The 16368-nt window shown below is 34.3% G+C and overlaps 1 protein-coding gene across 1 annotated transcript in view; it reads left to right on the plus strand.

Annotated features, from left to right (window-relative positions):
- Nucleotides 1-16368, plus strand: part of LOC149796368 (uncharacterized) — a 287440-nt gene that overhangs the window by 215498 nt on the left and 55574 nt on the right. Inside the window, exons 38-41 of the mRNA XM_089961040.1 lie at nucleotides 473-640; nucleotides 4826-4876; nucleotides 6695-6876; nucleotides 14061-14128. Of these exons, the coding sequence (XP_089817166.1) occupies nucleotides 473-640; nucleotides 4826-4876; nucleotides 6695-6876; nucleotides 14061-14128 (469 nt within the window). The remainder of the gene's footprint in view (nucleotides 1-472; nucleotides 641-4825; nucleotides 4877-6694; nucleotides 6877-14060; nucleotides 14129-16368) is intronic.

The following is a 16368-nucleotide window of genomic DNA, read 5'->3' on the forward strand; positions in this document are numbered from 1 at the left end:
TAGTAAGAAAACTTTTTAGTTTAATGCAAGTAACCTACTGATAGACAGCAAGTTAAGTATGCTTTGGTTAAAGACAAACAAAAAGAGAAAATGCTAAGACTGGTTCATTTTCTATAATCTTTTGTTCCAACCATGTTGTTGAATTAATGTTTTGTTATATTTCAGGGTAAATAAATGTTAGCAAGATACCATTATTGAACATTGTATTGCTGAATAAATAAATGTTTTCACCATTTATACTCACTAAGAGTAGTTATAACTTTAACTCAGGTTATGTATTGAGTTATGGCTCCCCAGTACACTTATAACTATAACTCAGGTTATGTATTGAGTTATGGCTCCCAAGTACAGTTATAACTCTATCACTCAGGTTATGTATTGAGTTATGGCTCCCAAGTACAGTTATAGCTCTATCACTCAGGTTATGTATGGAGTGATGGCTCCCCAGTACAGTTATAACTCTATAACTCAGGTTATGTATGGAGTGATGGCTCACCAGTACAGTTCACAAATTGGAATGTTGGAGAACCCAACAACTTCCAGGGTACAGAGGACTGTGTGGAGATCTGGTCATCTAATGGCAAAATGAATGACCAAAACTGCTACTGGGCTCGTAACTGGATCTGCATGATAAAAAAAGGTAAGGATATTTTACTGACAGTCATTTTAACTTGAAATAATAAAAAATTATGGATTGGTCCAAAGCCATTTTGACTTGAAATGAAAATTATTGACTGGTCCAAAGCCATTTTGACTTGAAATGAAAATTATTGACTGGTTCAAAAAGCCATTTTGACTTGAAATGAAAATTATTGACTGGTCCAAAGCCATTTTGACTTGAAATGAAAATTATTGACTGGTCCAAAGCCATTTTGACTTGAAAAGTTGTAGACTGTTCCAAAGCTATTTGTTACTTAAAATAAAAAATTATGCATTTGTACAAAGACATTTTAATTTACAATAAAGTTTGGACATATCCAAGAAGCTGCTGAGATGATAAATCTTGATTCATTTAATTCATTGACGTTATAATTGACAAGTAATATGACTATTTCATATTATCAATCTGTAATGTAATAGCATGGAAAATCTTAAGTATCGGAGTCACATTAATTACAGGAGTCATATTAAGTACAGGTGTTACATTAAATACAGGTGTTACATTAAGTATGGAATTCATATTAGAAATGTGAGGCATTAAGTGTAGAAGTCATATTTAGTATGGAAGTCATATTAGAAATGTGAGGCATTAAGTGTAGAAGTCATATTATGTAGCAAAATTATCATATTAGAAATGTGAGGCATCAAGTGTAGAAGTCATATTAAGTATGGAAGTCATATTAGAAATGTAAGTCATCAAGTGTAGAAGTCATATTAAGTATGGAAGCCATATTAGAAATGTGAGTCATTAAGTGTAGAAGTCATATTTAGTATGGAATTCATATTAGAAATGTGAGTCATTAAGTGTAGAAGTCATATTTAGTATGGAAGTCGTATTAGAAATGTGAGGCATTAAGTGTAGAAGTCATATTATGTACAGAAGTCATATTAGAAATGTGAGTCATCAAGTGTAGAAGTCATATTAAGTATGGAAGTCATATTAGAAATGTGAGTCATTAAGTGTAGAAGTAATATTTAGTATGGAAGTCATATTAGAAATGTGAGTCATTAAGTGTAGAAGTCATATTTAGTATGGAAGTCATATTAGAAATGTGAGTCATTAAGTGTAGAAGTCATATTAAGTATGGAAGTCATATTAGAAATGTGAGACATTAAGTGTAGAAGTCATATTAAGTATAAAAGTCATATTAGAAATGTGGGGCATCAAGTGTAGAAGTCATGTTAAGTATGGAAGTCATGCTAGAAATGTGAGTCATTAAGTGTAGAAGTCATATTTAGTATGGAAGTTATATTAGAAATGTGAGTCATTAAGTGTAGAAGTCATGCTTAGTATGGAAGTCATATTAGAAATGTGAGTCATTAAGTGTAGAAGTCATATTAAGTATGGAAATTATATTAGAAATGTGAGTTATTAAGTGTAGAAGTCATATTAAGTATGGAAGTTATATTAGAAATGTGAAGCATTAATTGTAGAAGTCATATTAAGTATGGAAGTCAAATTAGAAATGAGAGTCATTAAATGTAGAAGTCATATTGAGTACTGGAGTCATTAATTACAGGAGTCACATTAAGTATGAAAGTCAATAGAAATGTGAGTCATTAAGTGTAGAAGTCATTGAGTCATATTTAGTAAGGGAGTCATATTATGTGTGGGAGTGATACAAAGTATGGGAGTCATGTTAAGAATGGGAGTGTTTGAGTGTGGCAGTCACGGGAGTGCTTAAGTATGTGAGTCATTAGGTATGGGAGTGATATTCAGTGTGAGAATCATGAAGTATTGGAGTCATATTTAGTAATGGAGTCATTATGTGTGGGAGATATAATAAAGATGGGAGTCATATTAAGCAAGGGGGTCTTCTTAAGTGTGTAAGTCCTATTATGTTTGGGAGTAATTAAGTATTGGAATGATAATAAGTATGGGAGTGATATTAAATATGGGAATCATATTAAGCATGGGCATCATCTTCATCATATTGCTTGCTGTATGTCTATCCATAGTTTTTGAAGGCAGGTCAGGACTTAAATGTTTCAAGAAATAATTGGCCTGAGACTCACATGTTCAAATGTTACTTGCAATGAGAAAATGTCATAGAAAGGTCTGTTGTTGAGGAATCTGTAGTAGGGAAACAATAGATTTAATAAGTGGATGATGTATAATTAATTGATGTGGATGATGTATAATTAATTGCTGTGGAATATTCATATTCAATTGCAGTGGATGATGTATAATTAATTGCTGTGGAATATTCATATTTAATTGCTTTGGATGATGTATAATTAATTGCTGTGGAATATTCATATTCAATTGCAGTGGATGATGTACAATTAATTGCTGTGGAATATTCATATTCAATTGCAGTGGATGATGCATAATTAATTGCTGTGGAATATTCATATTTAATTGCTTTGGATGATGTATAATTAATTGCTGTGGATGATATACAGTTAATTGTTGTGGATGATGTATAATTAATTGCTGTGGATTATGTATAATTAATTTCAGTGGATGATGTATAATTAATTGCTGTGGAATATTCATATTCAATTGCAGTGGATTATGTATAATTAATTGCTGAGGAATATTCATATTTAATTGCTGTGGATGATGTATAATTAATTGCCATGAATGATGTACAATTAATTGCAGTGGATGATGTATAATTAATTGCTGCAGATTATGTATAATTAATTGCTGAGGATTATGTATAATTAATTGCAGTGGATGATGTATAATTAATTGATGTGGAATATTCATATTTAATTGCTGTGGATGATGTATAATTAATTGCTGCAGATTATGTATAACTAATTGCTGTGGAAGATGTACAATTAATTGCTGTGGATGATGTATAATTAATTGCTGTGGATTATGTATAATTGATTGCAGTGGATAATGTATAATTAATTGCTGTGGAATATTCATATTTAATTGCTGTGGAATATTCATATTTAATTGCAGTGGATGATGTATAATTAATTGCAGTGGATGATGTATAATTAATTGCTGTGGATTATATATAATTAATTGCAGTGGATGATGTATAATTAATTGCTGTGGAATATTCATATTTAATTGCTGTGCATGATGTATAATCAATTGCTGTGGATTAAGTATAATTAATTGCTTTGGATTATGTATAATTAATTGCTGTGCATGATGTACAATTAATTGCTGTGCATGATGTACAATTAATTGCTGTGCATGATGTATAATTAATTGCTGTGGATTATGTATAATTAATTGCTGTGGATGATGTATAATTAATTGCTGTCGATTATGAATAATTAAATGCATTACAAATTATGTTGAACATCAAGATGCATTAAATATGTACTAATCATCAGCTGATTTATGAAGAGAGAATTTCATGGAAAGGTCTGTTTTCAAGGAGACTTTAGTAAGGGAATAACAGATTTTAAAAGTCAATCATGTATAATTAATTGCTGTTTAGCATGTATAATGAATTGCTGTTGACCGTGAATAATTAATTGCTGTGGACCATTTATAATTATTGGCTATGGAGCATGTATAATTAATTGCTGTGGAGCATGTATAATTAATCACTATGCAGTATGTATAATTAATTGTTGTGGAGCATTTATAATTAATTGCTGTGGAGCGTGTATAATTAATTGCTGTGGAGCATGTATTTATAAAGCATGTATAATTAATTGCTATGGAGCATTTATAATTAATTGCTGTGGAACGCGTGTAATTAATTGATGTGGAGGATTTATAGTTATTTTCTGTGGAGCATTTATAATTAATTGATGTGGATCATGTATAATTAATTGCTGTGGAACATTTATAATTAATTTCTGTGGAGCATTTATAAAGCATGTATAATTAATCACTGTGGAGCATTTATAATTATTTGCTGTGGAGCATTTATAATTAACTGCTGTGGAGCAAGTAAAGCATGTATAATTAATTGCTGTGAAGCAGTTATAATTAATTGCTGTGGAGCATGTATAATTAATTGCTGTGGAGCATTTATAATTAATTGCTGTGGTACATTTATAATTAATTGTTGTGGAGCATGTACATTTAATTGCAGTAGAGCATGTATAATTAATTTTGATGTAGAGCATTTATAATTAATTGCTCTACAAATTATGCTGAACATCAAGATGCATTAGATATGTACTAATCATCAGCAGACTCAACACTTAAGTGAATGATGTATTTGTTTTTTCATTTCAGGGCAGGCTTATCAGCCAAGGACAACAATCATGGCTCCCACAGCTGGAGATTGTAAGAATATTTGTTACATGTGATAGAAGAATATCATAGACTCTTTGTTACCTGGATGATTGAGGAATGTCATTGACTTATTGTTAGCTGTGTGATAGAGGAATAGCACCTCTATTGTTTGTTATTTGTGTGACAGAGGAATGTCATAGATTTGTTTTACCTGTGTGATTGAGGAATGTCACTGATGTCATAGATTTGTTTTACCTGTGTGATTGAGGAATGTCACTGATTCTTTGTTACCTGTGTGATTGAGGAATGTCACTGATTCTTTGTTATCTGTGTGATCAAGGAATGTCATAGACTTTTTTATCTGTGTGACAGAGGAATGTGATAGAATCTTTGTTAACTGTGTGATCAAGGAATGTGATAGACTCTTTGTTATTTGTGTGATTGAGGAATATCACTGACTCTTTGTTATCTGTGTGATTGAGGAATATCACTGACTCTAGGTTATCTGTGTCATCAAGGAATGTTATAGACTGTCTGTTACCTGTGTGATTGACGAATGTCATAGCCTACGTTATCTGTGTGACTGAGGAAAGTCATCGACTCTTTGGTGCTTGTGTGATAGATTAATGTCATAGACTCTTCTTTATATGTTTGATTGAGGAATGTCATACAGTCTACATTATCTGTGTGATTGAGGAATGTCATTGACTCTTTGCCTGTGTGATAGAGTAATGTTATAGACTCTTCTTTATATGTGTGATTGAGGAATGTCATAGACTCTTCTTTATATGTATGATTGAGGAATCTCATAGACTCTACATTATCTGCATGACAGAGGAATATCATAGACTCTTTGTTTTAAAGTCCTATTTTAATTGTGTAAATATGTATATTTTCCTGGGCATCTTACTGTGTGGTTTTGACATTGATGGTATTTTCTTAGGCAAACAGTTGTGCAGCTTTGCCAGTTATTATTGTTGTTATTACTATTTTTATTATAACTTTATTTAAAGATGGTGACAAAATTAGTTGAGCTGAGGATGGGTTACATGCAACATATATTATCAGCTACATGCATATTCATCTTTATTCACACTTTCTTTCCTTTTACTTTCCCAATCAGACACTTGCACATATGTGGACACACACACACACACACTTTTTTATTCACTGTTTCATATGGGTGGGTAGATACACCTTTACAATTTTCAACAGTATATTTTTACAGAAGTTTCACTTTTGGAAAGTGATTTATGCTAATTCTATATGTCCAACCAACATTAACTTGTAACATCATCTAATTTAGACCCAAGTGTTGTAAAGCATTAATCGTGTTTATGAGAATTTCTGTATTAACTGTATAGTACTTTTAACATTATTATTTAAATTATTTTTTGTCCTAATTTCTGCATTAACCTTGTTGAACTTTTACCGTTATTATTTAAAAATATTTCCCCACTGATTTCTGTATTAACTGTGTTGTACTTTTAACATTATTATTTAAAATTATTTCCCCCTGATTTCTGTATTAACTGTGTTGTACTTTTAACAGTATTATTTAAAAATATTTCCCCCTGATTTCTGTATTAACTGTGTTGTACTTTTAACATTATTATTTAAATTATTTTACCCCTGATTTCTGTATTAACTGTGTTGTACTTTTAACATTATTATTTAAAAATATTTCCCCCTGATTTCTGTATTAACTGTGTTGTACTTTTAACATTATTATTTAAATTATTTTACCCCTGATTTCTGTATTACCTGTGTTGTACTTTTAACATTATTATTTAAAATTATTTCCCCACTGATTTCTGTATTAACTGTGTTGTACTTTTAACATTATTATTTAAATTATTTTCACCCCAGCCAATCAGTGTGCTCCATACTATGAATATTCATACTATAATGGATTCTGCTACCATGCCCTGGATGGAGCAGGGGATGATGGGAAGACATGGCGTGAGGCCAGACAAGTGTGTCAGATGGCAGGGGGAGAGTTGGCCTCCATTCATGACATCCTAGAACAGTGGTTTATATACTACAGATTGGTGAGTGCCATGTTTATTACTATTTGAGACATGAAATAGTCTATTATACCTTCATCAGAAACAGAATTAGAAATTGACCAGTCAGCTTTCTTGTCATAAACAATTTTGAATATGTGGCATCACTTTGTTCATCATGGAGACACCTGAAATTAAACTCCAAAATTTGAGCCCCCAGAAAGTGAGAAAAGCTAAAAATCTCTGAACAATTAATCAAGAATTTTCTTTTTTACTGTATATGTATTTAAAAAAAATACTACAACGACCATATTTGTATTTACAATTTAATAGTTTACACTTAATTGATATATATTACAATGTTATTACAGTTTGTTTAATAATCAATACTTTATACATAAATAACATATATTACAATGTTATTACAGTCTGTTTAATAATCAATACTTTCTACATAAATAACATATATTACAATGTTATTACAGTCTGTTTAATAATCAATACTTTCTACATAAATAACATATATTACAATGTTATTACAGTCTGTTTAATAATCAATACTTTATACATAAGTAACATATATTACAATTTTATTACAGTCTGTTTAATAATCAATACTTTACACATAATTCATATATATTACACTGTTATTATAGTCTGTTTAATAATCAATACTTTCTACATAAATAACATATATTACAATGTTATTACAGTCTGTTTAATAATTAATAAATTAGACATAAATGATGTCTATTGCAGTGTTGTTATAGTTTGAGGCTTAATATCTTAGTATGTTTTAAATGTGGGCATGGCTGCCAACATCAATAACACTGGGCAAGCCAACAACAGTGAACCTGAGTGTTATATGACCATACATATTATTTACACCATTCATTTCTGATATGGAACAGTAATTGTTGTAAATTAATTTAGTTTCATTCTTATTTGGGTTGCAGAATCCACTATTGTGGTGACTGTGCCAGACCGAATCCTTAGACTTCATAAAGCAACCATTTGTTCTATATAAGAACAAACTTGTTTTGCTGTTCTTCACAAGAACATTCACTTGTTGTGCTGTCCCAAACAAGAACATCCACTTCATAAAGTAACCATCTGTCCCACACAGGAACATCCGCTTCATAAAGGAGTCATATATCACACACATAATCATCCACTTGTTTTGCAGTTGCCCCAATTATGGTGTTATAATGTACAAACAAACAGACACACTAGTCTGCACAAAATATGGGGGAAATGGCAACAGTCTTAATTTTGAACAAATTTGTCAAAGGTATTTTAAAAACTGAGGATGGATTGGGCTTATTTGTTTTGTAAATAAATAAAAAAATAATATTAAAACTGATATTGTGGGCAATTTCATTTGTCTGCTTTTGAGATTTTCTACAAGACAGGAAACTGAAAGGCAACTATGTTAAATTATATTGTATGTTGGAGGTGATTTGGTCATGCATGGTTAATATTTTATTCACGGAAATGTGATGCCAACATGGGCACCGAGTCTAGTCCAAGAAATATGTTGCATAGTAATATTACCCTTGTCAGCTAACTTTCAACTACAATTTCTGCCTCTTTCTTTAGTTAAAGCATGTGTTCTGAAGAAAGTTAAATTTCTAAGCAGTTAATGAAGACTTAGCTTCTTTAACATATTGTAGTTTAAAACTTATTGAAATTAAAATGAAAATTCTCCTTGAAGGCTCATCAGAAAAATCACATTTATGAAGTGTTCCAATGCTGCCTTCACCCTTCACTTCTTAATGACATGTTGGTAGCCAATACTGCCTTCACCCTTCACTTCTTAATGACTTGTTGGTACCTAATACTGCCTTCACCCTTCACTTCTTAATGACTTGTTGGTACCTAATACTTCTTTCACCCTTCACTTCTTAATGAATTGTTGGTACCTAATACTGCCTTCACCCTTCACTTCTTAATGAATTGTTGGTACCTAATACTGCCTTCACCCTTCACTTCTTAATGACTTGTTGGTAACCAATACTGCCTTCACCCTTCACTTCTTAATGACTTGTTGGTAGCCAATACTGCCTTCACCCTTCACTTCTTAATGACTTGTTGGTAGCCAATACTGCCTTCACCCTTCACTTCTTAATGAGTTGTTGGTAGCCAATACTGCCTTCACCCTTCACTTCTTAATGGCTTGTTGGTAGCCAATACTGCCTTCACCCTTCACTTCTTAATGACTTGTTGGTACCCAATACTGCCTTCACCATTCACTTCCTAATGACTTGTTGGTAGCCAATACTGCCTTCACCCTTCACTTCTTAATGACTTAAAAGCTCTGATGGCCCAGTGGTTAGAGCATCTGCCTTGGATGCAGGAGGTCATGGGTTCAATCCCTGGCCAAGTGATACCAAAGACTTACAAAAATGGTGCTAACAGCTGCACTCAGCATTAAGAGGTTAGTGTTAGGACTGGTTGGCCTGGAGTCATGATAATGTGACTGGGTGGGACATCATGCTACATGTCTGTGGCTTGATGCTCCAGTGCTAGACATCACTATAAACTGTCACACTGCAGACATCATAGCGATATGACTGAAAAATTGTTAAAGCTTCGTTAAAAGTCCAAATCACACACAATCTTATTGACTTGATAGTACCCAATACTGCCTTCACCCTTCACTTCTTAATGATGTGATAGTACCCAATAGTGCCTTTATCCTTCACTTCTTAATGACTTGATTGTACCCAATTGTACCTCTGTCCTTCACTTAATGTCTTGGTTGTACCCAATACACTTCTTAATGACTTGTTGGTGCCTAATATTGCCTTCACCTTTCACTTCTTAATGACTTTATGGTACCCAATACTGCCTTTATCCTTCACTTCCTAATGACTTTGTAGTAACCAATAGTGCCTTCACCTTTCACTTTGTAATGACTTGATGGTACCCAATACTGCCTTCACTTCCTAATGACTTGTTGGTACCCAATACTGCCTTCACCCTTCACTTCTTAATGACTTGTTGGTAGCCAATACTGCCTTCACCCTTCACTCCTTAACGACTTCATAGTACTCAAAACTGCCTTCACCTTTCGCTTCTTAATGACTTGATGGCACCCAATACTGCCTTCACATTTCACTTCTTAATGATTTGATAGTATACTGTGTGTCCATAGACAGGAATGACCTACATCCATTGTACATTGTGTGTCCATAGACAAGAATGATCTAAATCCATTGTACATTGTGTGTACATTGTGTGTCCATAGACAGGAATGACCTACATCCATTGTTCATTGTGTGTCCATAGACAGGCATGACTTACATCCATTGTATTTTGTATGTCCATAGACAGGTATGACTTGCATCCATTGTACATTGTGTGTTCATAGACAGAAATGACCTACATCCATTGTACAGTGTGTGTCCATAGACAGGCATGACCTACATCCATTGTACATTGTATGTCCATAGACAGGCATGACCCACATCCATTGTACATTGTGTGTCCATAGACAGGAATGACCTACATCCATTGTACATTGTGTGTCCATAGACAAGCATGACCTAAATCCATTGTACATTGTGTTTCCATGATGGACATGACCTACATCCATTGTACATTGTGTGTCCATAGACAGGCATGACCTAAATCCACTGTACATTGTGCATCCATAGACAGGCATTACCTACATCTATTGTACATTGTGTGTCTATAGACAGATATGACCTGCATCCACTGTACATTGTGTGTCCATAGACAAGCATGACCTAAATCCATTGTACATTGTGTTTCCATAGATGGACATGACCTACATCCACTGTACATTGTGTGTCCATCAACAGGCATGACTTAAATCCATTGTACATTGTGTGTCCATAGACAGGCATTACCTACATCCATTGTACATTGTGTGTCCATAGATGGGCATTACCTACATCCATTGTACATTGTGTGTCCATAGACAGGAATGACCTACATCCATTGTACATTGTGTGTCCATAGACAAGCATGACCTAAATCCATTGTACATTGTGTGTCCATAGACAGGTATTACCTACATCCATTGTACATTGTGTGTCCATAGATGTACATGACCTACATTCATTGTACATTGTGTGTCCATCAACAGGCATGACCTAAATCCATTGTACATTGTGTGTCCATAGACAGGCATTACCTACATCCATTGTACATTGTGTGTCCATAGATGGGCATTACCTACATCCATTGTACGTTATGTGTCCATAGATGGACATGACCTACATCCATTGTACATTGTGTGTCCATAGACAGGAATGACCTACATCCATTGTACATTGTATGTCCATAGACAAGCATGACCTAAATCCATTGTACATTGTGTGTCTATAGACAGGTATGACCTAAATCCATTGTACATTGTGCATCCATATACAGGCATTACCTACATCCATTGTACATTGTGTGTCTATAGACAGGTATGACCTGCATCCACTGTACATTGTGTGTCCATAGATGGGCATTACCTACATCCATTGTACATTGTGTGTCTATAAACAGGTATGACCTGCATCCACTGTACATTGTGTGTCCATAGACAAGCATGACCTAAATCCATTGTACATTGTGTTTCCATAGATGGGCATTACCTAAATCCATTGTACATTGTGTGTCCATAGATGGGCATTACCTACATCTATTGTACATTGTGTGTCCATAGACAGACATTACCTACATCCATTGTACATTGTGTTTCCAAGGACAAGCATGACCTAAATCCATTGTACATTGTGTTTCCATAGATGGGCATGACCTAAATCCATTGTACATTGTGTGTCCATAGACAAGAATGATCTAAATCCATTGTACATTGTGTGTCCATAGATGGGCATTACCTAAATCCATTGTACATTGTGTTTCCATAGACAAGCATGACCTAAATCCATTGTACATTGTGTGTCCATAGACAAGCATGACCTAAATCCATTGTACATTGTGTGTCCATAGATGGGCATGACCTAAATCCATTGTACATTGTGTGTCCATAGACAGGCATTACCTACATCCATTGTACATTGTGTGTCCATAGATGGGCATTACCTAAATCCATTGTACATTGTGTTTCCATAGATGGGCATGACCTAAATCCATTGTACATTGTGTGTCCATAGACAGACATCACCTACATCCATTGTACATTGTGTGTCCATAGACAGGCATTACCTACATCCATTGCATGTTGTGTGTCTATAGACAGTTGTGTTGTACATCCATTGTACATTGTGTGTCCATAGACAGGTATGACCTACATCCATTGTACATTGTGTGTCTATAGACAGGTATGACCTACATCCATTGCATGTTGTGTGTCTATAGACAGTTGGGTCGTACATCCATTGTACATTGTGTGTCCATAGACAGGCATGACCCACATCCATTGTACATTGTGTGTCCATAGACAGGAATGACCTACATCCATTGTACATTGTGCGTCTATAGACAGGTATGACCTACATCCATTGCATGTTGTGTGTCTATAGACAGTTGTGTCGTACATCCATTGTACATTGTGTGTCCATAGACAGGAATGACCTACATCCATTGTACACTATGTGTCAATAGACGGGCATGACCTACATCCATTTTACATTGTGTGTCCCTAGACAGGTATGACCTATATCCATTGTACATTGTGTCCATAGACAGGTATGACCTGCATTCATTGTACATTGCGTGTCCATAGACAGTTGTGTCATACATCCATTGTACATTGTGTGTCCATAGACAAGAATGACCTATATCCATTGTACATTATGTGTTCATAGACAGGAATGACATACATTCATTTTACATTGTGTGTCCATAGACAGGCATGACCTACATCCATTGTACATTGTGTGTCAATAGACAAGAATGACCTATATCCATTGTACATTGTGTGTTCATAGACAGGAATGACCTACATTCATTGTACTTTTTGTGTCCATAGACAGGAATGACCTACATCCATTGTACATTGTGTGTCCATAGACAGGAATGACCTACATCCATTGTACATTGTGTGTCCAGACAGGAGTGACCTACATCCATTGTACATGGTGTGTCCATAGACAGGAATGACCTACATCCATTGTACATTGTGTCCATAGACAGTTGTGTCATACATCCATTGTACATTGTGTGTCCATAATCAGTTGTGACCTACATCCATTGTACATTGCTATTTTAACCTTCTCATCAAGAAGCACATGACCAGTTTTCACAAAATTTGCTACAGAATGTTCTGGTATGAAGTACTTTAAACTTATTTTACCTATGATGTTCCGGTCTTTTAAATATGGGCACTATTACTGACTGTCATAAAAAAAAGGCTTTAAATGGCTTCTCAAGAATCGCTAAACAGAATTTATCCAATCTGCAAGGCGGTATCCTGGAAGGAAGACCTTTAAAGTTTATAGAGATAATTCTGATCCACCTTCAAATATAATTGCTGTTGCTAAAAATAGGAAACCCATTGTTACTAAAATATAAAATCCTTTAAATTACTTAAAAAGTGCTGAATATAATTTAACAAAACTTGTCTGGACCATCCTGGCATGAAGAGTATTCATGTTTATGCAAATGACACCAATTTGGCATCAAATGTAACCACCCTTATCAAAATAGAAAAAGACTTTGAATGACTTCTAAAAAACTGCTCAACAGAATTTGAAACAATATTGGATAAAGCATCAAGAAATAGGAGTCTTTCAGTTTTACATATTGTAAAATTATTCCAGTCTGCCATCAAATATGACCACTATTCTTATAATACAAATAGTAAAACATTTAAATTTTTTTTAAAAACTGCTCAATAAAATTTAACCAAATTTTAGAGCGTGAAACTTGACATAAACTAGATTTATACAAGTGATGGCATTTCATCATTAAAAGATGAAAAACATTTACGCAAATGTATCTTAAAAAGCAACAATTGCTGAATGGAATTTCACCAAGCTGACTTTGATGCAAAATGTTCTGATATAAGGGCGTTTCAGTATGGACAAATGGTGCTAGGTGCCATCAGATATGGATGAAAATAGAAAAATTAGAGATATCATAATAGTTCTTTTATAACATAAACATTCATCTGCAGTGGAAGTTATTTCTACAGAAAACATCATACTGACACAGATCTCTTGCATTTCGCTAATAGGAAGATGTCATCCAGGTGGGAAATCTCAAGTCCACTGGAACCTTTTGTAACATGTTATTTTTTATTTCAGCTGGCCAATAGTTCCTCCTATGCAGTCTGGATAGGACTTTCAGAAATAGATTCAGACAGGGGTTACAGGTATGCATATTTATTTAGGACTTTCAGAAATAGATTGGGGCAGAGGTTACTGGTATGTATATTTATTTAGGACTTTAAAAAATAGATTGGGACAGAGGTTACTGGCATGCATATTTATTTAGGACTTTAAAAAAATACACTGAGACAGAGGTTACTGGTATGCATATTTATTTAGGACTTTAAAAAATACACTGGGACAGAGGTTACTGGTATGCATATTTATTTAGGACTTTCAAAAATAGACTGGGACCAAGGTAACAGGTATGCATATTTATTTAGGACTTTCAAAAATAGACTGGGACAGAGGTTACTGGTATGCATATTTATGTAGGACTTTAAATAATACACTGGGACAGAGGTTACTGGTATGCTTATTTATTTAGGACTTTCAAAAATAGACTGGGACAGAAGTTACTGGTATGCATATTTATTTAGGACTTTCAAAAATAGACTGGGACCAAGGTAACAGGTATGCATATTTATTTAGGACTTTCAAAAATAGACTGGGACAGAGGTTACTGGTATGCATATTTATGTAGGACTTTAAATAATACACTGGGACAGAGGTTACTGGTATGCTTATTTATTTAGGACTTTCAAAAATAGACTGGGACAGAAGTTACTGGTATGCATATTTATTTAGAACTTTCAGAAATAGACTGGGACCGAGGTAACAGGTATGCATATTTATTGTCAAGCCCATATTAGTGGAAAGCCAGATAATATTTAAGTTATGTTGGTTGTTTCCTCAGCATCAACAGTTTTTTAACATTTTTGGTTACAGTTTTTTCAGCAATGCTTTGGTGGTGTGTTTGACATGCAAATGCTAGCTTTCTTCCCTTTTCATTGTCAGTCTATTTTCAGAGATTACAATTTTGTCTTTGGTAGCAGGTGGTCTCTTTTTCAGCTTCTTCCACCAGTTATTCTAGGGATTTCTTTTAAATTTTACATCTTTATAACTTTCACTTGGTAGGACTGATGACATTTGAAAAGCAGATATACATTACCTGTAGTTAATTTGCATTGCTTTTCCTGGCACAAGTCTGCATATGGCACTAGTCTGCATATGATACTAGTCTGCATATAACACAAGTCTGCATATGGCACTAGTCTGCATATGACACTAGTCTGCATATGGCACTATTCTGCATATAGCACTTGTCGGCATACAGAATGAGGATATTATTATCTCCACCACCTGGTAATAAATAATAATAAACTGATAGCTTAGTCTACTTCTTGAGACTTGGAATATCTTCCTTCTTTTCCATTGACTTAATGCATTTATACACATGTCTCTTGAGCACTCAGCACTTCATGTTTTGGCATTTCAATTTTCAGTTGTGTTCTTTTGTATTTTCACAGTAGTCATTGATATATTTTTTTGTGTCCAATTTAATTAATTTTGATGGTTAAGATTACATCACTTGTGAAGCACTGCTTCTTTTGTTTCATTCCTTTAATAGCAACCAGAATGTTGGGGTCAATATTTCCTACTCTTTTGTTGTTCTGGTTTAAATGTTGTAATTATATAGTTCCTTTCAGCATTTGATAATGGCTCAAGATATTGAGAAAGGTAGTGTGGGACACTCACACCATCTGTTTTGTATGCATGGCATGTGTATGCAGAGACAATACCACAATTGTTGTTTGTGGCCTTTTGACATTTGTGACCTGCTGAAAAGTTGCTTGACCTATTGGACCAGGAAGAAATGACATGCCTCTCTCACTTCTGAAAATGACTCCCTCTGTTCCAAGAGAGGTGTTTTAGCATTTTCTTCTTATGGAAGTTGCCTGAAGGTATGGCACTTACCAGTGTGTGTCTTTCACCTTATTCAATGACATCACTTCCCAGTATGTGGAAGTCACCTGTGGCTATAGTGCTTCCTAGTGTAAAGAAGTCACCTAATTCATTGACAGCAGTTCCCATTATGTGAAAGTCACCTAAGCAAGAGAGGTTTAGGTTTCTATGACACTTCCTAGTGTATGAAAGTCACCTTTGGCTATGGTGCTTCCTGGTATACAGAAGTCACCTAGTTCAGTGAGATAGGCATCTGGATTTGGGAAATTGCCCAGTTCCATTAAGGGAGACATCTCTGAGGGATGGATTGGCACTTTCCAGTGTAGGAAAATCGTTATATACAAATAGTTAACCCTTCCTCTCTGATGCAAAGGAAATGCAGTCATGTTGTGCTAGTTTATTTCAAAGCAGGATACTAGATATTGAACAGAGACTGACC

Source organism: Sinohyriopsis cumingii, chromosome 6, assembly GCF_028554795.1.
Source record: "Sinohyriopsis cumingii isolate HCF-2022 chromosome 6, ASM2855479v2, whole genome shotgun sequence".
Classification (NCBI taxonomy): Eukaryota; Metazoa; Mollusca; class Bivalvia; order Unionida; family Unionidae; genus Sinohyriopsis; species Sinohyriopsis cumingii.